Below are 24,707 nucleotides of genomic sequence, written 5' to 3' on the forward strand. Positions count from 1 at the left end.
TGTGTGTGTGTGTGTGTGTGTATGCATGTGTGTGTGTGTGTGTGTGTGTGTGTGTTCCACCACTGGTAATCCATCCCAGATCTTCCCGTACATTTAAGCGAACAGCCTTCCACTGAGCTCCATCCCATCAGTTCTTTGTTTTGCCGTTTATGACAATAGCAAGAGGAAATTAATATATGTTTAAACTTTACTTTTAATCTTATTACATCATTTGTTTATGTGTGTGTGTGCATGCACATGCTCGCATGTGCCTGAATGTATGTGAACACACATAAGCATGCCAAAGCACAGATATAGTTAAAAGACAGTTGGCAAGAGTTGGTCCTTTCCTTCTACCACATGTCTCTAGGTTTGAACTCATGTTGTCAGGCTTGTTAGCAAATTCATTTACTCATCAAGCCATCTTCCAGGCAATGCAGTATAGAATTGTTTTAAGTAGGCTATATGAAATTTAAAGAGATGGTATATATATAATTGTTGTTGTTGTTGTTGTTGTTTGTTTTTCGAGACAGGGTTTCTCTGTATAGCCTTGGCTGCCCTGGAACTCACTCTGTGGACCAGGCTGGCCCAAACTCAGAAATCCACCTGCCTCTAAATACCTTCACACTGTGAGCTTAAATGGTCTCTTCCTCCATGAACTTGTTTCTGTCAGGAATTTTGTTACCATGACGAGAAACATAACTGATGCACCACAAATTATAAACTTATATGCATGTGACTTTGAGAACTGATGAGTACCAGCCGTTTTAATGTTGTAATATTGACAGAAAAGAAATATTTAGCTACCCTGAAAGAAGAGAAAACTCTAAACATCTTTCTCTCATTACTTAATAACAATACTATGAGTTGTCCAATTTGTGGCTGATAGATACCTAAAAGGCTTAACTAGCACTACACCTTGAATCAAAAGTTGGACCATCCAATATTCAGAACTGAATTATGATATATTCTATTGTTACTCTTAAATATTAATAATAAAAATGAAGATTAAGGAAGGGATCAATATAATAATCATTTTATAGAAAAAGCAAATTTTACTATATCTTTTGTATTATGCACATGGAAATTAGACTTCTTCTTTTGTTTCAGTAATTTTTGAATAATACGTGTTTGAATATTTATAGCTTCACCAGACTAAGATGTAGGCTAGGATATTTCACTGGGCATGATATTTAACAACTTTCATATTAGCTAGAAATTTGTAAATTAATATTTATTGAATTAAGGAGTAGCTGAATGTAAGGGATGTTTTCATTTGAAATAATTTTCTTCATTTCCTAAGTTAATTGTAACTAATTTATTCCACATACATCACTCCCATCCCCACAACACACACCTTCTTCTGCAAGAATCAAATTCTTTTGAGTAGGGATGGGTTTGTGATTACTTCCTCTTCTCCCTGCTGGGACTTTGTCTACTTTGAACTTCTGCAAGACTTGAGCATGCTCTTCTCCCCGTAACCAAGAAGGTGTTTTCAGTTGATAGTTGGTACAGGAGGAAAATAAGTGGAATGATTCTAGATATATAAAGCACACCCCAGGGCAGGATGTATACATTAGAATAGTTGGCCAGTAGAAAAAGAACTCTCTGCCTTTGTGGTGTGTGTGTTTATGCTTTGCTTTATTTTTGGTTTTGTTATTTTATTAAGAGAGGGAAAATAAATATGAAGTCAGGTGGAATGGGATGAGGGAATCTGAGAAGAGTTTGGTGAAGAAAAAATATATAAAAATACGGTGAATGAAAATTCAAGTTTTCATGAAAGTTTTTTTTATGAAAGTTACATATTTCAGTTTGGAGCCATCTAGAAGAATGATATTATCACAAATAAAAAATTAATTAAGCAAAAAAAAGAAATTTAAAGAGAATTGAGAACAAATTCCTCTGACTAATATTCAGCAATGTGGAAAATGTGGCTAAACAATGGTTATATGATTAAAATGCAGACTTAGAGTGGACCACAGAATTAACTTCAAAGCATACTCATATATGTTAATAGTGATGACTACATATGTTCCTGTGTGTGTGTGTGTGTGTGTGTGTGTGTATTCATATGAAGAGATATTCATGTATCTGTTTCCATTTTTTTTATCAATTTATAGATTTGTTGTTAAACCAACACTAAATAAATACACAAATAACTGCAAGAGATGCTATTGACCCAATTTTAATGCCTGCCTTTAGTGGAAGCCATAAAACATTTTAGCTTCTCAGGGATTTGGGAAAGACTTCAAAGATGTACCTCAAGAATGGGTACACTATCTGCTATCAGGTATTTGTGATGATTACAAAGAATCATACCCTTTGGATCATAGATGAAAGTTATGTTAAAACATTAGTTCTGAAGCTGAGAATTTGGCTATGAATCACACAAACTTAATACTTTAGTGTCTTGCCTATAAAAGTGACATAGAACTTAAACAGGTGTCTAACCATTTGTGAAGTAGTTACTGATGGGATGAGGGCAGAAGACCATGAAGCCAGGAACCTAAGTCCCTACAGTTGTCAGAAACAAAGACAAAGGAGATGCATTGTCTGACTAAATGATACCTTGGCTTATTGAACCTGTAATGTAGGCAACTTTCAACTATGAAAGACTACCAGTTAGTCCTCCTTTCAAATGTATATGGAATTGTCTTCATAAGAATGCCAGCGCAACTGGTTTTTATGTAGAAGAGGAAAAGAAAAATAGAAACTGGTTTGCAAGATAATGATGATGTATTTGTGCCTACATCATTATTCCTCACAAATTTTCCTTAATGTTCAAATAAAAACAACATCTACACTGGTTTCAGGTGAAAAAAAGAATACTATATTTCAAAGAAATTTTACCTACCAAAATTGATAACATATTTTGTATAGCTGGATGATGGCAGACTTTAAAATCTAAATTTCCAGACTTTCAGTAGGTAGCTTACTGTTGTTGTTTTAATGATCCCTTGCTGTCTTTTCATAAACAATTAACAAAGGTAAAACAATTTTTATAAGAAACGTGTGAAAATAAGTAATAACCTAATCATAGAACACCTACCTAAATACTTGTTTTGAAGAGCAATACTGCAACTCTCAAAGCTGTTAACAAACCAAAAGGAGGCAGGTTAAGCCACTCAATTGCTAACAACATAATGCCACCCCGTGCTTTCCCACTTTGATCTTGGCTCAAGATGCTTAATTTCTTGGTCTGTGTAGTATGTCAAATGTTCCTACAATTGCTTATGTGTAGGGTGGAGTTTGGAGGGTAGGGTTGCAATGTCTCTCTGTGTCACTCATAATGGCACAGGGACTTCACATGTTTCAACACGTCTGCATTGTGAGAAAAAAGTGACTGAAAACCCACGGCCGTTGATGACAAAAGTCAGACTCGTCCAGAAATGATATCTGAAAGCCGCAAGGAAATGTTTTCAGTTGTTTTTGTTGGATGTGATTTTGTTCCCAGTTGTAATCACATTCACAATGAACACACCTGTTAGTCCTGAGAAACAACGTGCTTATGCACTGACGAGCTTTAGCGTAACTGTTTGGGTTTTGTTGTTGTTTTTGGTTTTGTTGGTTGGTTGGTTGGTTGGTGGGTTGGTCTGGTTTGGTTTTAAGATAGCATATTTTATGTAGCCCACACTGGTCTTAAACTCACTATTCACCTGCCTCAACCTCTTGAGTGCTGGAATTTCTGAGGTATGTTGTCATGCCAGGCTTCTTTTTTGGTTCTATGTATTTAAAGAAGACCATTCCACTGACACTCTGCAATTTTTATGGATCTGGTCAACTTTAAAGGTACCTTGGGTACCTTTCATTGAGTCATTTCGATCTAAGAAATTAAATGCAACATTTTAAAGAGGTTTTATAGGTTATAATGGAGATCAAAGTATATGTCCTTGATCTCCTATTATAAAAGCCTTACTTGACACATCATAAGATTTAGCTTAGTAAAATCATAAGCAATGACAGCTATTAATCCAAATCTCATTTGAGGATACATCATCCTTCAATCCATAAAATCCCCATCAAACATAACCAAAATACAGTCACTGGCCTAGTGGAGTTTATAGGTGAGGAAAAGAACATTTTTTTTTGTTTCAAAAATGTCAAAAAATATTAATGTTGTCTTTGCTACTATTACTCCTGTATGCACTATGGTAAGGCCATATGGCCAAACATTTCATTCATTACTTTCCTGTTCAAAACCACTATGAAGTAGATATCCTTAGCTATATTTTATATGGAAGCCAACTGAAGCTAGAGAGAAGTTGAATAACTTACCTAATGTGACAGAACTGGACAGTAGCCATTAAAACTTGATCCTTTGTGTTCTAAAGGCTAAATTTTGCAAATGTGCCACACTCTACTGCTAGATACCTAGATCTTTTTTAAAGATTAAAACAGAATAGCCTAAGAACAAGACAAAATGAATAGGAGAGTCTGGACATGCTTGAAAACTGAAAAAGGTGCGACTAACACACATACGATATGAAAAGTGTGTTTGTGTGTTGTGAAGGTTGATACCTATTGTGAATTTCATGAGATATAGAAACTAGGATGTAGGCTCCTGGCATTCCTATGCATGAGCAGAGGTTAGCCTCTGCTGACATCACCGATGGATCAAAATTAGGTAAACTGAGGTGGGAAAACCCAACCTTCTTTGATCTGGGGTCCCAGGCTACATAAAAAGTAGAAACTATAAGGCTGGGTAAGAACCAGCATTCCCTGCTCTCTGCTGCCTGACTGGAGGTGTGTGAGGATCTGCTCACGCTCCTGTTACAATGCTTTCCCAGCCTTTGCTTCCAAAACACAAGCCAAAATAAAGCCTGAGTATTGCAAATGTCCTTATTAGAAAATGATACAGCGTCCTTCTGACTTAGAAATCTTCAAACCGCCCAGAACCCACGTTAGATACTTGGAGTACATGCAGGCAATTCAAGCTCACTTGCTATGAGAACACAAGGACAACTGGCAGGAAAGACACTTGTTCTACAAGCCTGGCAACTAGAGGTCAGTCTTCAGAACCCCTGGTCAGTGGATGCAGAGAACTGACTCCACAAGATGTCCTCTGACCTCCATATGTATGCTGAGATATGTATCCCCACCCATATATCATGAGCAAACACACTAAGAGTAAAGAAACAATTAAAATGATGTAAAACTCATCAAAAAAAAAGACGAAAAATTAATTGTTCCCATTGGGCATTGCGAATGAGCAGTTATATTGAACTGAGGTCAGGCAATTAGTCTTAACCATTCCACAGAGCTTTCATTCAGGCATCTGTCGTACAAGGCAAGATGGCAAGTACCCTGTACCCCAGAACGTCAACAATACATGAGTGACTCAGCACGTCAGCACATGGGAATAGCTAATCTTACTTGCTTGGCTAATGATATATGCCTGATTATATAGTTCTCTTAATGATTAAGACCTCTAATTGTTTCAGGTAATTACATGGAGCTTCTAATAGATATATTGCCAACATTATCCAAGGCATAATTATTAGGTAAACACACCTTTTTAAAATAAGTATGTTGAGCTTACTCTTAAGAGGATCTAGTAAATTGGGTTTTAATACCTTAAATACCCATGACTCCATTATTGCGGCATTAGTTCCAGTAATGCTATAAATATTTAATATGAAATTAGAATGAGAACTATCCTATCCTCAATGTGCAGAGGATTGTGTTCCTTTTGACTCTACCAACCCATCCATCCCACCCCACCCACTCAGAGTCTATATAACCTTAACTCAATTTTCTTATTGTCATTTCCGATTTTTCCATCCAGTAATTAGTTCTACCAATGACAGAACTATGCAGACTTTCTCATTTCTATCGTGTGTGTTTGTGTGTGTGTGGTGTGTGTGTGTGTCGTTTTGTTTTGTCATTGTCTTATTTTCAGCTCTCTGGAGAACAGGTTTAGAGTGGGCAATCCTGTTGTATGTTTCTCAGCCTACTTTTTGCCACAGGTTGAAATAATTTATTTAAGGAAGTCGATTATTTTTTTAAAAAAACAATTTCAAAACTGAAGTTTTTCAGATTTTTCGTGATGCAAGATGGGGACCTATAGCCCTAAAGACAATAAAGAAATTCCAGACTCTTGGTGCCACACAGGAAAAAGAAATAACATTAAACCTGAAACAATTTTCTTGATAGAAAGCACGTTGTACTCTGTATGGGAAAAGAATTACAGGAAGGAATGTCAAACTAATTTAGAATCAAGGAACTGGACCAGATGCTTGCAATTTACTATGGCAAATAAGAGAAATATGCCCACATTGATAGGCGTGTTAATAATTACCTACCTATCAGGAATATATGAGACACAATCTTATCAGACTCATTCAGAAGATCACACAACAGCTGGAATGCTATTAAAGGAAACTATCTATATGTATGTGTTTGCCAGCAATTAGTGGGGGCAGGAATTAGTTGTTTCTATTTTCTGTGCATTAAAGGGTGAACCAGAAGGACACAGTATAAGACTCATTCTAAGATAATTTTTCTCACAGTTATTAAGATCTATTTACAGAAGAGGCTTATGAGCAAACCAATCAAATGGACTACTTGGCAAAGTGTTGTGCAATGGTAAATGCTTTGGATATGAAACAGACGTGTTTGATTTTCAGCATTAACTTCCAAGTTGCTAACAATTTTTTGATAGGTTATGTGGGTGGGCAGGAATGGTTTTAGAAGAATTACTGGATTAAATGTTTATTTTACAATTGAAAGAAATTGAAAAAAAATCCTAGTTCATGTTTGTCCAGGCACAAGTAGTTAAGATCAAAGAAAAGTATATAATTATTTAGTAGGATAGAAGCTGTTTACTGCCTGATGGCATTGGGGCATTGGGTCCTTGGGCCCATTTTTGTTAAAAAGTGGATTATATTCAGTTTCCAATATCCCCATTTTACTGGCAACACTTTGAAATCTGATGTGAATAATTTAAATACAGCAAAAGAAATAAATTTGGTTACTAATATAATGTATTCTGGTTTGCAATCATTTCTAAAACTCAAGAAATCCCTAGATCATCATGACATAAACCTGCCTGCATCTGTAACCACTAGTCTCCTCCCCTGTGATGTTTATCCCAAGGCATGTCTGCAGGAAAGCCACGAAGCCCCTACAGGTCCTCTACCACTAACACTCATCTTGATGAAATGACTTTGAGAACATTGTTCTGTGTTGTACAACCAAGACCAAGTTAACTGATGCCCATGAACACAAAATGCAGGAAGTCTAATGGTTATAGCATCACCATTGTAGGAACTTAGAAAAGTGAAGGCAGGTATAACCCTCGTGCAATAACCAGATGAGGTTTAATGACCCTAGTCCTCTTTCTATAGTAAGGCTCCTCATAGGCATTTTCCCCTTCTAGGGCCTCTAAGCTTGATTCTATAGCTTTGAAATAAGAGAGAGCACAACCAATACTCAAAATATACCCAAAAGCTCCTAAAACCACTTATTTCCCCCACTGACATTAAACTGGCTAATTCTATGATCCATTCCTTCTGACCACTACAAAAGAATGGTCAGACCAAAAAGAATGACATTCTCCAAAACTTAAGTTAAAAAAAAATTAGATGTCAATTGGAGCAAATGCGTTAACCAGTCCAACAAAATATTATTCATACAGGTATAAAAGTTTCTAGCTGGTGTGACCCATATACCTTCCTAGACAAATGGGTTTGTTCTGAGCCCTAAGGTAGAAATAATAATAGAAAAGTCAAAAAGACAACTTTCCATATATGCACAAGTCATTACCGCTCTGCATCAGCGAAAATCCAAAGGCAAAATCATATCCTTCCTATTTACATGTTTTAAGCCAAGACAATTTTAAATGTATATTAATACATAGATATCAAACAGATGAATTGATAGGTATAATAAACACAATTAGTTTTCTTTTTCTTCGACTGTAGAGTTTTTTTAATTACATAGTAAGATCCCCACTGTTAACTTTTTGGAGGTCTTTTTATTAATATTCACAAAGAAAAAGTATAAAAATATAACTTCAAAGTAAATTCCCAGTGAAATAAATAAATACAGTCTTCAAACACTGTGTGAGACAGAATCTCATGTAGCCAAGATACAGTGTGGGGTTTACTTGTAGTTATTCCAAGAAGATAGCAAATAAAATAGCAGAAGTGTTTAGATGTTGCATGTGTATGGAAGGAAAGATGCTATGGGAAGATCCATGACTTGAATAGACACCTCTGTTTACATCAGATGCACTAACTTAATAGATGCGCTATTGGACCTTCAATAGCTCGTCATATCATTCTCCCTCTATCCAGTGGAGACAGATTGCTCTCTGGGTTGTTGTGATATGTGATAAGACAAGAAGCTTTGCAAACTGTAAAATCAGCAGTAATATTCATCACCATCAGGCCCTTTACATTTGTCTTTGAACTTTAGCATTTTTCTTTTTAAACTACTTTGCTCATACTTTAGAGGCACTTTTATCCTTTATGCCCCAAATAGACTTCAAGATACATTCTTTACATGTTCCTTATTCCTTAAGTGTCTACATAAAGTGTACAGCTGGCATTTGCTTTGAATCAGTGGCTACGACCGTAGACCTAGACTGAAAGTATTTCCAGCCATTTCTAGGCTCCAGTGTCCTTTATTGGCTGAGTGAGACAGGAACTCTGGGATAGTTACCAAGTGAAATTACCTGTGGTAGAATTTAAGATGAACCACTTTAGCTCAATCATTCGTGAAGTTCTTCTTCACTGAAATGTGATGGTAAAGTAGGTCTCTGGCATTAGCTCTTGAAATCCCTTAATCACCAAGGGCAAGTGGGTAATGCTCTGTCTGAATCAATAATGGTGAGAAAATGGATTGCCCTTGTGCTTTAGGAAGCACATCCTTCCCCAGCCTGTCCCTACTAGACTTGAATTCTCTGTACATGCTGAACTGTATTTTAAGCAGGAATTGCTACATGGAAAATGGACATAATTCTTACATTCTGCCAACACCCATAACAGAAAAATTAAAGCAGCAATATTAATCATAATTGAATAGAATTACTTTCCTCTTTTTTGTTTTTGTGTTTTTAATCATATCTCAGCTTTAGTATAATTTTCAATCAATTTATGTAATAAGGATTCTATAGACTAAGGAAGAAACAACTAGCTCATTTGAAAGACAGAACAAAAACAGCGTGCAGGAGGTGATGGAATATGTCATCTTTCCATGAGAAGCTCCTGTGTGCCTTATCATAGCTAATTAAAAGCTAGGAAGGGTACATGATGGGGGATAAATTAGAGCTTTGACAGCTGAATTATGAAAGTTAAGTTGCCACAGTCAATCACCTATTATTTAATTATGTCTTCCAGAGCAGGGAAGAAGGAACACGTCTGAGATCTGTAGTATTGCTTTGAAGTTTCTTATTAATTCCAGCAACAATGCTGGAGGCAGGGCTACCACTGTACTTCAAGGAAATGGAATTAAAAGACTAAGGATTCACATCAGGATACAAATCTACATTTGCTGGTTCTATGTGTCTCAGCATGACACACCTCTTTGTTAATGTCACAAACAACCAGTTTGGAAATTACTGTGTCAGTATGTGATCTTAAATACTTAAAAAACAAGGAATGTTGTTGATAAGCAAGAGCAACACCAACAAAAACAGAAGGTGAGGTTGTACTTGTGGATGAAAGTTGGTCAAAAATTCACTGAAAGAATTGAAGAAAAACAACCAAATAATTTTAAGGTTGTCCTCATAGTTACAAGAATGTGGATATCATCGCAACAGTGGTTGTCAACCTCCCTGATGCTGTGATCCTTTAATACAGTTCCTCTTGTTGCAGTGATCCACAACTACGAGATTATTTTTATTGCTGCTTCATAAATGTTATTTTGCTATTGTTATGAATTGTAATGTAAATATCCATGTTTTCCAATGGTCTTAGGCAGCTTCTCGGAGTCTTTCAATCCCCAGAGGGGTCATGACCCACAGGTTGAGAACCACTAACTTATAGACCTGCTGGTACGAGAACTGAGGTGCTTCCAAAGACAGATAGTGCAATCAGCTTTGGTGATACAGTCCTGAAATAGCAGTATTTGAGAATCTGAGACAGAAGACTTGCAAGTTTGAGGCCAGCCTGGGGTGATAGAAGGACCATGTGTCAATTACAGATATAGATAGGTAGGTAGGTAGATAGACAGATAGACAGATAGACAGATGACAGATAGACAGATAGACAGATAGACAGACAGACAGACAGACAGATAGATAGATAGGACAAGATACGATGCAATAAGATAGGATGAGGTAAATCATTCACTTTCAGAAGCCCTAAGCTTTCTATGTACAGGTATAATTCTTATGTTCACCAATCAGGAAAATGGGAATGTGAAAGCAACTAAATGAGATATATAATCCTAAAATAGTAAAATATACAATGAATATGGCATTTAAATGCACTTTTTACATTTTTTTCTCTGTGTACATGTAGTAGTGTGGGGTTTTGGGGTGTGTGTGTGTGTGTGTTGCATGTTTATCCAGTATAGTAGCCTGTACATGATGTGCATAGGTCAAAAAGGTGTCAGATGGCCTACCCTGCCATGTATGCTCTGATTTGTTCCCTTGAGACACAGACCCTTACTGACCTTGGTTTGAGGACAGAGTCTTGTTATCTCAGTACTTGAGAATCTGACCTTGGAACTTGGCCATCAGCCAGAAAGCTCTAAGGATCCTTCTGTCTCCAAGACTGACAGTGCTGGGGTTGCAGTAGCATGCAAACCTACACCTGCATTTGTACAGAGGTGCTGGGGATTCAGCCAAGAGTAAACATTTGGTAGCATGATTAACTGAGTTTGCATCCCCAGCACCCACATAAAACCACAGTTCTTGGAGGGTAGGAGACAAGGCAAGCACATCCCTAGGGCTCAGTGGCTCCTATAGTAAACTGGTGAATTTCAACTTTTGAGAACATCACTCAAAAAATATGGTAGAAGATGATAGACAAAACCTCCTGTATCGCTGAGGGTAATTATTTTAAAACTGAGTTTTATTATAACTGACTTAATTCTTTCTTTTTGTATAGTCAATTCATATATAACATCACTTCCATATTTATATATGAAGAATAAGATTCTGAAAGTTGTTTCTCACAGTGATAAGAAATTGATACCAGAGAGCACAGGAAATAAAAAGTGCAGATGTCCTGTTTTATCTCACATGGTACTTTCTTTTAGTATTATTCCCAAGTCTGTATTGTTATTATATTAAAATTGGGCTATCAATATTGTGCCCTTTAATGATGCAGACTTTGGCAATTTTATAAATAGCATTGTTCAACCCTCATTGCCGCTTTGTCAACTTATTCTAAAGAATTTGAAGTCATATAGCTGCATAAATGATACAGAGAAGGCTTGTAGATAAGGATGTAGCACTTTACAGTGTGCTGGGATCTCTTGAATGTTAGGAATGTCTGAAGGGACAGCGTGTAGACTGGGACTGACCAGTGAAGTCTTTCCCATTTGAACACATGCTTTGGGACAGGCTTTTTCTTCTACCTCTGGCTTCCAGTGATCACCTCTTGAGCCCTTACAGAATACTTTTCCAAGTACTCATAATATATTTGTGGAACATTTGTGTCTCAGAAGTAACAACAACTTAAAATGTGAGACGGAATTCAGATGGACTTATGAAAGCATCAAGTATCTCTAAAAATCCGTTTTTGTTTTAACTTTCCTTGCAGATTTGTCTACTTTCAAAAGACTTGAATGATCTTATGTTCTCAAAGTAAACCACAGCTCCAATCTCAGCACAAAATAAGGTAAAAATTTCTCCCTGGTAATTTCTTTTGCTAAATTGTGTGCAGAGATTCTTGGTAGGACTCTCTAAAAGTCCAATGTAGAATCAGATGGAAAGATGGAAAATCCCAAGCCTTGGAAGCTTGTTTCTGAGTAATAATCTCCCCTCCAGTTTCACTTTCAATAAAGTATCCCAATCCCTCCTCCACCCTCAGACCCTGCTGCCATCACAAGTCCACTAGTACTATACTTTGGTGGATTTGACCATCAACTTGAAGCAACTTGAATGAGTTGTCTTAAAATTGAAATTTTAAGTTGTCTTGAAATTAAATGTGATATTTGAAGTATACTGGACAGCCAGTATTACCAGGGAAACACAAAAATGCATATTTATTTATTTAATGAACTCACACCAGTGTTCTTTCAAATGACCATCTGCAATACTTAGTAAAATACAATGGGTCTGAAGGAGATGACATGTTTTGAAGCTTCCTTACCTGAGGTTTTAGGAAGATGAGTGGGTTCCTTGAAGTAACTCAAGAAGTTAATCTCTTTAGAGAGCATAGAGAGCATATCCAACTCCAGCCTCTACTCTTATCTTTATCCAGTTACATCATCAAACAGTTACTATCAATCACCTCTTCTGGGCAGCATAGCTTATTTACAACTTTAAAATCTAATTCTAAGAAAGTCCTATGGTAGACATTCCTGTACTGAGGTGAAGTATATTGCATATTTTTAGATATCTTTGGCCATGTACTACCAGCTTCATTGTCAAAATACAGAATATCAAATTGTGAATTTGTCTTATTTAAGTTTCCCCATGGGCATAGTGAAGAGCACACCCCATTTTATCCCTTAGAGAGTAATGTGTTCTCTAAAATATCAGTAAGGTTTACAATAAATTGGAGGATTTTAAACGTGGCTATAAATGTACTAGCTTATCAGCATTTAACATCTATCTTATTCAATGAGTGGTTTAGAATGAATAGCAAAAGATTAGTTTCAACCTCACTTTTAAACACTTAATATTAGAAAATCAAGCAAAGTCAATCATATGCTTAACAGAATAGTGGATGTAATAAGAAATGCTTCTATTTTTGGGCCAGGATGAATTTCATCATGGTTTTAGTACTTTAGGCTTGTATTGGTGTAATTATCTCCTTTCCCATCCAAAACCACTCATCTCTATTATCTAGATTACATGTCCTTATAGGATTTGTGACTAGGGACCAACTGATGAATATTTACTGAATTAAAGTCTAGAGTATGAGCAAGTAAAGTCTTCTAGAATGGATAGGAAGAAGGTGTTAGAATAACAATGTCAAGCTCTGGGTCCATCAGACAGGGTGAGCTTTTGAAATTTCAGTGAGACTTGTCCTGCAGTTTACATATGAGAATTGGGAATGACAGAGACTGATTCCTACAAATGAGCCAAAAGTTGGCTTAGAAGAATCACTTCAAGGAATCAAAGAAACCCCTGCCAGAATATAGGCTAGGAATGATGTATGAAAGGAAGTCAGAACAAATGGACTGGAATTAAAAATGACCCAGCAGAGCATTTCAGAAACATCCCTAAAGAACTTCTTAAATAATGAATACGTGAGGTTCATTTGCCATACTATTAAAATAATATTTCATTGCTGGTTAAACATGTCTGTCAGAAATATGTTATCAAGTCTAATCATTTTAATAATGGTAGAGACAACAATAGGAAGCTTATTTTAAAAAGCAGTTCTTAAGAACTCAAGTTCTATGCTGTGAAAATTATATTCACCAACAAGGACATACAAGGTTGAATCAATACTGCATTATAGAGTATATAACAATTCTACACCTGTGCACACTTCTGATAGATATTGAGGTATTAGACTTTTATCCCCACAAGTGACTATATCTCTTGGGGACTATTTATGACTGTCTAACAGGATTAAAAAAAATGGAGTTATTTCTTAATAATGTATGTGCTTTCGCCGCAGCCTGTGAAGGAGCATTGGAAATCTTCAGGATGTACTTGGTAGTAGTTATTCTGCAGGGCATTTTCTTATACTTCAATATTCTGTTATAAAAGAAAGAAACTAAGTTCAAGGAGATGAAGCATACACCAAGTGTCTCACTAGCTACTGGCAAAGCTGGAATTCAAATCAGATCCACTCGAAAGCCAGGCACTTCTATGACATATAGTGCCCTGTCTAGGTGTTTTCATCTGTTTTAAGCTGCAAGAAGAAACAGACACTAAAATAGACATACTACTCTAGCCAATGCTTATTCTATCATATTTCACCAATTATATTTTAAACTTCATGTAAAAGGTAAGTATGTGTGGTATTATTCAAAAATCAATAAAAACCATTATCTTGACAAAATAAAATGTTTATTACTTACCCTTTCATTTTATTTTTATTTGAATATTATATTAGTTTATTTGAATGCTTACAATCTGACACACATTGCTATTACTAAGAGTTAAAATTTGTCTTTAACTCACTTAATTTGACTGTACAAATTGGTTATACAGGATGAATAATTATGAAAAAGTAAGTTGATCAATTGCATAGTGGATGATCCTTAGAAGCAGCTTACATCATTTGTCTTTAAATCTTTCCACATGGCTTGACATCCAACAGTGAATGAAAATAAATGCTGAAGAAAAAAAACCACAGACTTCTCTGACATTCTTTAGAAATTAGTATCAGATAACTGTTGAGTGTTCAAACATTGTATTTGGGCTTTTCACTGTAGTTAATAGTAATAAGGCAAAATAATATCTGATCAATCAATGGATACTGGATCAGAATAAAAATCACATTGCTAAAGAAGATAAGAAAATCTAGAAAGAAAACTTGCCTGTATACTATAGACCAATATAACTTTCATTTGGACACAGTTTGATTTCAGGTCCTTGGAGATCACTGTCATCTCCAAGATGCATGTGATATCTTACTCAGATAGCAAAGTTCCTGGAAAAATCCTCAGTGTTTCTGGAGCTTCCATTCATAGTGTAGTCTTTTGACTACAGCATTATTCATTTTGAAAAACAATAAGACTGCCATTAAAATGTTTATTCGTGTGACTCTCTTAACGAAGCAAATACATCTCCACTTTTACTTGATGATACTACAAAGCTTCCCATTAGTTCTGAACAAGAAGAGTTCGGAGAAATCACCCAAAATTTCTGTTTTAGTGACAGCATATGTTCTAGCTAGGATTCTAAATATGAGACTTTGCAAAAATCTCATTAGGTGACTGAGTTTCAACATTATAACATGTGTGTCTTGTTTACACTCTCTATGGTATACAGAATGCCACTGACTTTCTTTACAGTTTGCAGAGTCACATATTCCCAAATGTTGGGGATTCCAGTTCTCTCAGGTTGCTGGACTTACTATCAAGATTGTAAGGAGTTGGCACGATCATGACTACTGTACCTTGTAAGTTTCAAGTTAAGCAATTTTAGAACCCCAAGCTATATGATAATATCCTTTCATTTTAATTCCTATTTCTAAGATAATTTAGTGGTAAAATAGTCCAGAGAAAGCCAATTTTCCCCAAATTGGCTTGGAAGTAAATTCAATAAATACCCTCCCAAATTATTTTACACTGTATTTCCAGTCACAATTTTAGATCTAGAATAAGCTTTTAAAGTCTGGGGTACTTACCTAAATCTTCACTTAGCTTCAGACCTCTTATAGTTCAATCATGTTTAATAGGCCTCAGGCCCATTAAATATAATTGTAACCATACAGCCTCTGCTTAGCAGTAAGTGGAAAAGAAAGGATGCCGCAAACTTTAATATTCACAAAGCCTGGTCTAGGCTGGCTTTTTACTGGAAGGCTGTGTCCAGTAAAAATCTGGGCTCAAAATGCAGAGAGATTGGGGAGTATTTGGAAAGAGTTCCCTAAAGCGCTTAGTGGTTCTGGTAATGGATAGTTGATGAAACTAACAATAAGGAATTGTTTTATAATAGGTGAAAAACAACTTTTATTGAAGAGAATAAGTGAAGATTTATTGTCTGAGAACTTCTTTTCCAATTTGGCTTTAGAAACTACTTTTTAACCTCTAAAATTAATTAGATTTGAAACTGAAAACCATATATAATTATATATTTTTTTCCTGCATATTGTAGAGCCATTCTCAGGAAGCTGAGGTGATTTACGTCCTTCTGTAACAATGTGAGATTAGAATAGCAATATTTTCTAAATGGTTTCTTTTCCTAACTCTGGAGTTCTAGTTCTGTGTACTAATCAGTTTTTTGTTGCCATGAGGAGACACTCATTTTTCCCCCATGACTTTAAAGTGATTGCCTAGCCTTCTTTTGGGCCTGTGGTAGGGTGAGACATCATAGTAGATTTATCTCCTGATAGCTGGACATTACCCAAATAACCTTGCTTCCATCCAGGAAGTTTCTATTTCCAAAAGTTTCCATCATATCTTAGCAGTGCCAAAGGCTAATGGTCAAGACTTGAGTATGTTGAGCCTTTTAGAGACACTTAACATTGAAACCATAACCTACTCATTGCCAAATATGCAGTCTTATGTCTGCTTAAAGAAAATGTTCAAAAAATATCCATATATGAGATGGAGTAAATTACAAAAGGCATTTCTGTCTTTTATGGCTGCATTAAAATGATTTATGTGTGAATCCAATACTGCTATAAGGACCAGACTCGTTGACTACAGACTACAAAAGAGCAAAAGCTAACTGCATTTACTGTAAGAACAGATAACAATGCTCTAAGATAGAATTTCATAGAAATTGATAAGCTCTGTTAGAAGAGGAACTTAAAATACAGAAGGAGAAGCAGTTTTTTCAAAAGTTGCTTAAGTTACTGGCCTGAGGAGACATAGGGAAAAGGTGACATTTGTCTTTGATGATAGCTGAGTCCCAGATCTTATGTTCCTGGTATTTTGTTACTGTCATCTGACTGCTCAGAGTTATTTTGGAAAGCAAGAACTTAGATTCTTTTCTGTCTACGGCAGAGGCACAGTATCTGCTATTGGCCTTTAGTGTTCCTGCAATTTTGAGTTAAGATGATTTGCTGATCTGTGTCAAAAGATAATATAGACTTACTACGTGTATACCTGTTTCATAGGGCATCTACTGGGAGGAATTCCAGCTTAGTTGTTAGGAAACAACTGAGGGCATAGTTTATTGCCTTGGAATCAGACCAATCAGGTGGCTATCTTCCCTGTGGTTCCATCACGGTCAAGCTAGTGAAAAATGAAACAACTGTACTGTTAACAGATCATCCTGTTCTATTGTTCCATTCTTAAGTACAGCAGTATGAGAAATCCACATGTATACTTAAATCTAAAATTAAGCTATTCTTTTAAATATTCTTTCATAACTTAGTATTTGTGCTAATGCCTAACATGTTAAATAGTAATAGCCACAGAAAGCTACATTCCTTATTTAGTCATGGTTGCAATTCATTAATATCGCATTGGAAAAAGTTTTTTTCTAGTCTTAAGACAACCTTTCACACACTCAACAAAGTAACCAGGGTTGGGCAGGTGTATCTTATATAATGCAGGACAGATAAAACTTGGAGCAAAAGTATCTTTTGACACAGATCAGCAAATCATCTTAACTCAAAATTGCAGGAACACTAAAGGCCAATAGCAGTGCCACTGCTGTAGACAGAAAAGTATCTAAGCTCTTGCTTTCCAAAATAACTCTGAACAGTTCTAGGATTATAGGTATGTGCTACCACACCCACATAAAACTATTCACTAACTATCTTAATGAAAAAGTATACCTTTGCTTAATTTATTGACCAGAAAGAAACATTTCCAAGGATTTGGATCCTACATAGTATTAATAGTATCAATGACATATAATTCTAAGAATTTCTAATTATTTTTAGGGCTGCTTCAGTGAATTAAAGAGAATTGTTTAGATTTTTTTCCCCAGTATTTAAACTGCACCATTCCCTATCTGTTTAAGTCCAATGCATTTTGAGGGTAGAAGAGGCTGCTGCTTTACAAAGGTAGGGGCTCGTAAGGAGTGCTTTTCAGGTGGCCACGCATTTGTAACTAATAATTGTTGTGTAAGACAGAAATTCTCAGGGCAGATGTGAGCATGAAGCTGCTTTTGGGCTTGTTGTACTGAATCTTAAGTGCAACATGCAAAGGCTGATAAGATATCAATTAACAATATACCTCAATATTTGTTTTGCAGTTTTAAGGTATATTTATGTTAGATCATTGGTTCATGAAAATAGCCTGTGAAGTAGAAACAAATGGGCATTATTGTATCTGTCTGATACATTATAAAGCTTGGAGATGTCCCTTACCCAGGGTTATATGACTAATAACCAGTAGCCAAATTTATATTCAGTTTATAGTCTTTTCATTATTCGTTTGGCTGAAGGAAACTGACTTCAAGCTTTTTTCTTGATAAATCCAGATTCTGGGTTACATCATTTTTACCAGGAAAAGTCTTAGATCTAGGGCTTTGCTGCAGAATCTGTCTCTCATTCTAAGTACAGTTTGCATGCACACTGATGCCAGTACTATACACAGTGACCATTCAATTAAGAAGGATAAAGATACAGGTAGATAACATCTCCAAGATGACACTGCTTTGTATAAAATGCTGCCCACAGCTAACTTCTCTCCAGTGGCACCACCACAGAAAGGGACAAGAATGACAGGAGAAACAGGGACTTAGTGGTTGGAAAGTCTCCTAAAAGCAAGCTTCTTAGGTCAACACTAAATAGTTCCCCAGGATATCAAATATAGTTCCTACTTGCTATAGTAAGTAGCTCAGAGAAATTTCCCTAAACCCTGGGTTTGCCTGCTTGTAAGAACTGAGAATCTAATTTGTGCAATAGATAACCAATGTTCAAGGTTATTGTTGTCAGGCTACAGGAAAAACATGGACTCTGGGGTCAGAACTGCTTGAGGTTTTGTATTTGGAATAATGCCACAAAAGCCAGTTCACCTCTCTCACACTTCCCTTTTGTGCAAAATGGCCCTTATTTAGCATTCAAGACATATCAATTACTGTGTGGAGTTTCAAATAAGAGCTACAAAGACTAGTGGCATGGCCTTACTATGTTTAGATCATAGTAATACTTGAATAACGTGGATAGTTAATCTCTAGTGGTTTGAAAGATACCTGTGAGTCAAGCCAGATAGTATTCTATCAGAAGGCAAATACTGGGGTATTATGGAAATTTTTGCTGTTATGAGCAAGGTATGGATTGAAAATTTCTATGAACTCACTTACATATTAAAAACATTTAGTCATTGTATTTGCAAACTTACATTTATTTGTAATCTATAAGCATGTACATATCATCCGTACCTCTGACTTAGCTCCATAAAAGTTAACACTTACGAAGGCAGTATAAAGATCATGTTAAGATACTGTGTAGTTTAAAGGTTAAGGATCAAATTAGAATGCTTTGTTCTCAGCAGAGATAGCTTATTTGTCTCCAGTGAGCTTCTAATTTTTCTATATATAGGCACAATAATAAATATTCTATGAGAATGTTTCTTTCGTTTTGTGTGTTTCTCTAATTAAGAAGATTGCAGACTTAAGAAGATGCCAAAACTATTTTGTCCTTACATTCCTAGAGGAGCTCATTCACAACTTATAAATAGACATATTATCTTTCCATTATTCATACTCGTTTCCGTCCTCTTTTGTTTACAGACATACATATGTGTGCATGCAGACACACACACAAACAACAACAAAAATCTTGAGATTTGTTGGGTAACAAAATTAATGTCCTCTTCTGGTCTGCTTATATTTCCAGGGCTGCCATTAAATGTAAAATGAAAATCACTCCACTCAGTAAGTAAACAAGGTTTGTCTATTACAGACCATAATTCTTTATCGAGACTAATAATGTAGTTTTACTTTTTACAGGAAATGGAACCCAAAACCTCGACAAATGGATGCAAGTGTTCGGAATGGCTCTCAAATGGGCAGCACTGAAAATTGATCTGCTTCTTTTCAATTGCATTATTCAGAGATGACATCAGCAGCAAGGCTGCAGCCAATGCTGGCATGTCGCCCTTCCCATACCATAAATAAAATCACATTCGGAAAAAATACAATCAACTCTAGAGCTGCAACTTGAACCTCAAAACCTAATTAAGCAACTTTTACTAACTTTATTAATGAGGCCTGAACCAGATTCCATATAAGCACGCAGAAACCGACACTGATAAAGCATGACACACTGTGATAAGCAGTGTGTCATTCTAGAACAATGGTTTTCAATCTGTAGGTCTCGACCACTTTGTTCAGAAAACAAGATCACAGGGGTTGTCTAAGATCATCATAAAAGACAGATATTTGCATTCTGGTTCATAACAGAAGCAAAATTACTGTTATGAAGTAGCAAAGAAAATAATTTTATGGTTGGAGGATCACCACAACAAGAGGAGCTGTATTAAAATGTGGCAGCATTAGCAAGGTTGAGAACCACTGATCTAGAAGAAAAGGTAGACTGTTGGTGGAGACAAATCTTAGACTATCTATTCATGATTTTGTTTATTATCCCTTTTAGCTAACTAAAACCCTAAGCGGAACTTATCATCAATGCCACGCTCTTTGGACCTCTTTAGACAGCCCAACTCCATCTCATCAATCAAAAAGACATCATGCCTCTTTACCTGGGGGATTATGCTCATTGAGAATCACAAGGGATGCTGGTGTTGGTCTTCTTTTCCTGATCTGTGAATAGCAAAGGCCAAGCTAATGTCAGTGTGAGAATCAGATGCTGCCCCTAATTGGCTCTACAGCTTGCAAAGCTGTCCACCCTCCTTTTTCCCTAATACACATAAGCAAAGTTCTAGAAGGAACACAGTATACGCTCACTATATATCTTAGAGCACAGGAAGCTATAAGAACTGCCGGACATTACTAACACCTTCTTTGACCACAAAGCTACATTTCCAAGGGAAAAATAGTAGCTGTATATAATCAAAAATGCAACTGAAATTAATATACTGTAAAATACAAAGATGGCTAACTTACTTGAGTGACTGTGATAACACCTTGTGACATTGGCAATGATATCAGGGTCCCTTGCTTTCACTAAATGAGGCAAATTTGGAAGCCTTAAATTTCTACTGTGGGTTGTAGTTTGATTGGCAATGTCACTTTGGATTTCAGTTAGTATGGTTAACTTTTAACTTTCTAACTTAATATTCATACCAAATTGGCAGGTCAACCAAAATGCAGATGTTATAAAAATGTGTATTGTAATTCCTTCAGGCAGTGTATTACAAATAATAAAAGGGAACAAAGATGAAAGAGAAAGGATATATTTATGTCAATGTATAGGGGGGTTGGGATAGATATGATTAAGATATATGTATCGTGTGTGTGTGTGTGTGTGTGAAATTGTAAATACATACATAAAAGTTCCTCAAAAGCGTAGAAGAAAAATATATACGTTTAGTTTAAACTACAATTTGGTGGATTCACCACTTTTTGATAGGAGTTACAGAAAAATATTATGATTAGAGTCTTCTTGCCTCAGATAGCCTTTACTCATTCAATGTATTTGTTCAATTAAATTCTCAGTGTATTTGCCAACACAATAAAGAATAAAGTGTGTGGATGATGTTCAAGATGAAACAATGTTCAGCTCAGTAAACAGACACTGTCAAGGTTATACTTATCTGGCCTGAATCTGGGCAGACCTAATGTGAAAGCATCATAGAAAGTAAGACTCACGGAGTCAATACTTATTTTAAAATCTTGTATAAACTATTTGGAAGAGGATTCAGGGGTCTTCTGGGTTTTAAGCAATTAGATTGGAGTTCTTATTATTTTCTTTGCTTATTCCTGAAGTACACCACATTTGATTTTGTGCCACAGAACCCTTTTAAATGGGTTCACTGCACCAGAGGCTAAGTAAATACGAACAATTAGAAACCAATATCAGACATAAAAAAAGGAATCTAAGAAAAAGTAAAATAATGTTTTTTATATCAAGTTCTTATATAATAATGGGCAAAGGACATGAGCAAAATGGTTTGGGATACACAATAAAACCACATTAAAAATGGACATCTATAAAACTAAATTAGTTTGGGATTTAATACTTTAATTTTTACATTTCTTTTTGTTTTATAAATAACAAAATAAAAGATTGTTAGTTTTGATGAAGTTTTACAGAGCTTCTCTAAATGTTGAAAGTATTACTTTAGAAAGCAAAAGCCAGCACCAGACCGGAATGTCTAACACATTGGTCTAATTTTCTATAAAATTAAGTGCTGCTAAACATTTTAGCCAATTGTTCTCCAGTGCACCCCAAACACGAGTGCAAAAGCAAACTCTTTTCTTATCGTAAAAGTGACAAATTTAAGCAAATGTAGAAAGCAGAGAACCTTTCATCTACTAAGAATGCATGGCCTTACTGCCCAGTACCCAGGACTCACTCCCCCACCCGCTCCTCCTTACCTGCTCCGCTGCCTCTGGAGCGATCTGACTCTGGAATAAAGGCACAGCAAATTGTATCTTTTTGGGGCTGTTGGGCTCCATGCTAATGATGAGACTAAGACAGAGCAGTGAAGCACTCAGAAAGACAGAGCTCAAGTGCTATCCAGAGTGTCTCCCGAGGCACCCTTCACCAAGCCACACAGTGCTTTGTAATAAATCTCTGTAATTCCAGCGTGAGCAAGTGAAGATGTCGAAGTCTGAGCAACTCCCTTCTTCAAAATGCAGTGATGCCTGGCTTGCCTGATCCACCACCAATCCTTTGGATCCTCTCAACACAACACGGAAAGGAAGAATAAGCTAATTGTGTCCCTGCTCACTAATACACATGCCAAGCTTTCACTCAGGAGCTAATTGAAATTGCAATGCTAGCCTTGAAGGACCTGCTGCCCTGGGATTTAAAAGAAAGGCTCTATCCACTGTACATTACTAACCGGCTGCTCAAAAGTGCAGTGTAAGCTCCCTCTGAGCATTACAGGGATGGGTCATTCATTATTGATGAACATAAAGCAGGAAGTTTTTAGAGTGGGGGGCAGGGCTGGGTATAGAATCATGTCATTTCTTTGTAGCAACTTACAAGTCAGACACCTTTGCTGTTACATGCTCAACCACCACATCGATGAATGACTAGTGACAATAAGCCACAACTAGTAACATCAGCTATGTTTGTGCTTCGAGATCTGGAGAGGTTAGTTCTGCCCCAGGGCTGAGGAGATCTCTGTTCAAGTGCCACTGTTAGTAAGCTCTGTGGCCTCCAGCAAACCACAGCATATGTTTAGGCCCCCGCACTTTCAACGGAGAAATGGGGGAGTAAGATTAGATGACCTTTAAGCTCCCATTCTGTTCTAACCTTCTAATTGTAGTTCATGGTTTTCATTTGAGTGGAAAGTATTGAGCAGCTAAATTTAGCAAAGAGCTTGGAAGTCACTGCTGTTTCAATGGCCTTTATTTTAGTTCCTGATCGAGCCAGTTACATCCCCTGACTTGGAAGAATCCAGAAATGAGTGGAAAACATGAGTGGAAAGCCAATGATGCCTGACACTGTGGCTTGGTGTCAATTTTGGGGTTTATGCAAAAAGATGAAGATTTGAGGAAAAGCCTAAGAAGGCTCATCTTCAGAGAACCAGTCACATGGATGTGGTCACAGCAGCATGAGGCACTGGCCTGATCATCTCAAGTAACCTCAAACAGGAGATGGCCACATTGACACAGCTTGCCTTCCTATACTTCAATGCTTATTGAAGAAAGCCTTGAAAATGAGCCCGCCTCCATGGAAAAATGAACTTGCGCCTTTTACTTTTGCATTTGAAAGATGTTATTTGATGACTACTAGATTTTAGAGTACAGTTTTCAGATTCATTAAATGCATTTTAATACTGTCTGCAATAGGAGATATATTCAAATGAAGTCCCTTTAATTTCAAAAGTCCCTTTATGTAACAGAAACACATTTCAGTGATTCAGCCATACAATGTTCTGTTGGACGCATATAGAAATTAATATCCATTATTCAAGTTGTTTCCTATATACACTAGAGGAAGAAACAAATGAGGATACTGATGGGAAAGTAATTTTAGGTAAGAGTAATGCTGACTAGCAAGAAATCCTGTAAAGGGCTCATCTCTACAGAATAGAAATGAAATTTACCAATAAAATATTCTATAGCAAAAATTAAGGAAGACCCTAGTAAGAAAACCATCATAAATCAATACCATTGATAAAGTTACTTTTCTGACTATTGGTCAAAATTCTACAAAATGGAAAGGCAGACAATCTTTGTAGTGAGAATTTAATCCAGAACTTTGCTCAGCACAGCTATTAAGAACTTGTATTGGTAGCCTCAAACTCACAAGTTGAACATCTCGGGCCACAAGAGAATGTTTTGTTTTGGTTTTTTTTCCCCCTGTAAGATTTAGGTGAGTGAACACCTAAAAAGAGCTGCTCATAAGGCCAGCATTTCTGCAGCAGACATAAACTAGACTTTTACTAGAGTTTTCAAAGAGCTTAATTGTACATATTTTAGCATGAATTACTACTAAGAATGTCTACCTATTTGGAAAACTTAATGCCAGTAAAAGGAATAGAAGATAAAGTGAAGTTCTGTGTATATATATTGTAGGATGAAGACCAGAAAGTGTGTATGTATGTTCATATAGTATGGGCAGATTTTGGGTGTGTGTATGTATGCATGAATGTATGTATGTATGTATGTATGTATGTATGACTATGTGTGCATATGTGCACACATGCATATAAACTCTAGGAATGGCATTGAGTGTCTTCCTAGATGATGGTCTACTTTATATATTGAAGCAGTCTTCCACTTGATCATGGTGATTCAACTAGTCTAACTAGCCATCCTGTTCCAGGGATCCCCATCTTTGCACTCCAGACTCTGAGAGTACAGGCCCACCATCTCACTCACAAGAACTTTACATAGAGGCTAGATAGGGATCTGAACTCTGGCCCTCAGGATTGCTTAGTAAGTACTT

General features: G+C 36.4%; 1 protein-coding gene across 4 annotated transcripts in view; it reads right to left on the minus strand.

The window, feature by feature from the left end:
* Positions 1-22,655, minus strand: part of Ppp1r1c (protein phosphatase 1 regulatory inhibitor subunit 1C) — a 117,665-nt gene extending 95,010 nt beyond the window's left edge. For 2 of the 4 annotated variants that reach the window (XM_028763046.1, XM_028763044.1), the window contains exons 1-2: positions 22,181-22,261; positions 20,383-20,443 (exon numbers count right to left, since the gene is read on the minus strand). In XM_028763046.1, coding sequence (XP_028618879.1) covers positions 20,383-20,443; positions 22,181-22,261 — 142 coding nt within the window. Of the gene's footprint in view, positions 1-20,382; positions 20,465-22,180 lie in introns of all 4 variants that reach the window. The other 2 variants (XM_028763045.1, XM_028763043.1) reach the window with 2 other exon arrangements.
* Positions 22,656-24,707: the final 2,052 nt, after the last annotated feature.

Source organism: Grammomys surdaster, unplaced genomic scaffold (assembly GCF_004785775.1).
Source record: "Grammomys surdaster isolate TR1022 unplaced genomic scaffold, NIH_TR_1.0 136, whole genome shotgun sequence".
NCBI classification, from domain to species: domain Eukaryota; kingdom Metazoa; phylum Chordata; class Mammalia; order Rodentia; family Muridae; genus Grammomys; species Grammomys surdaster.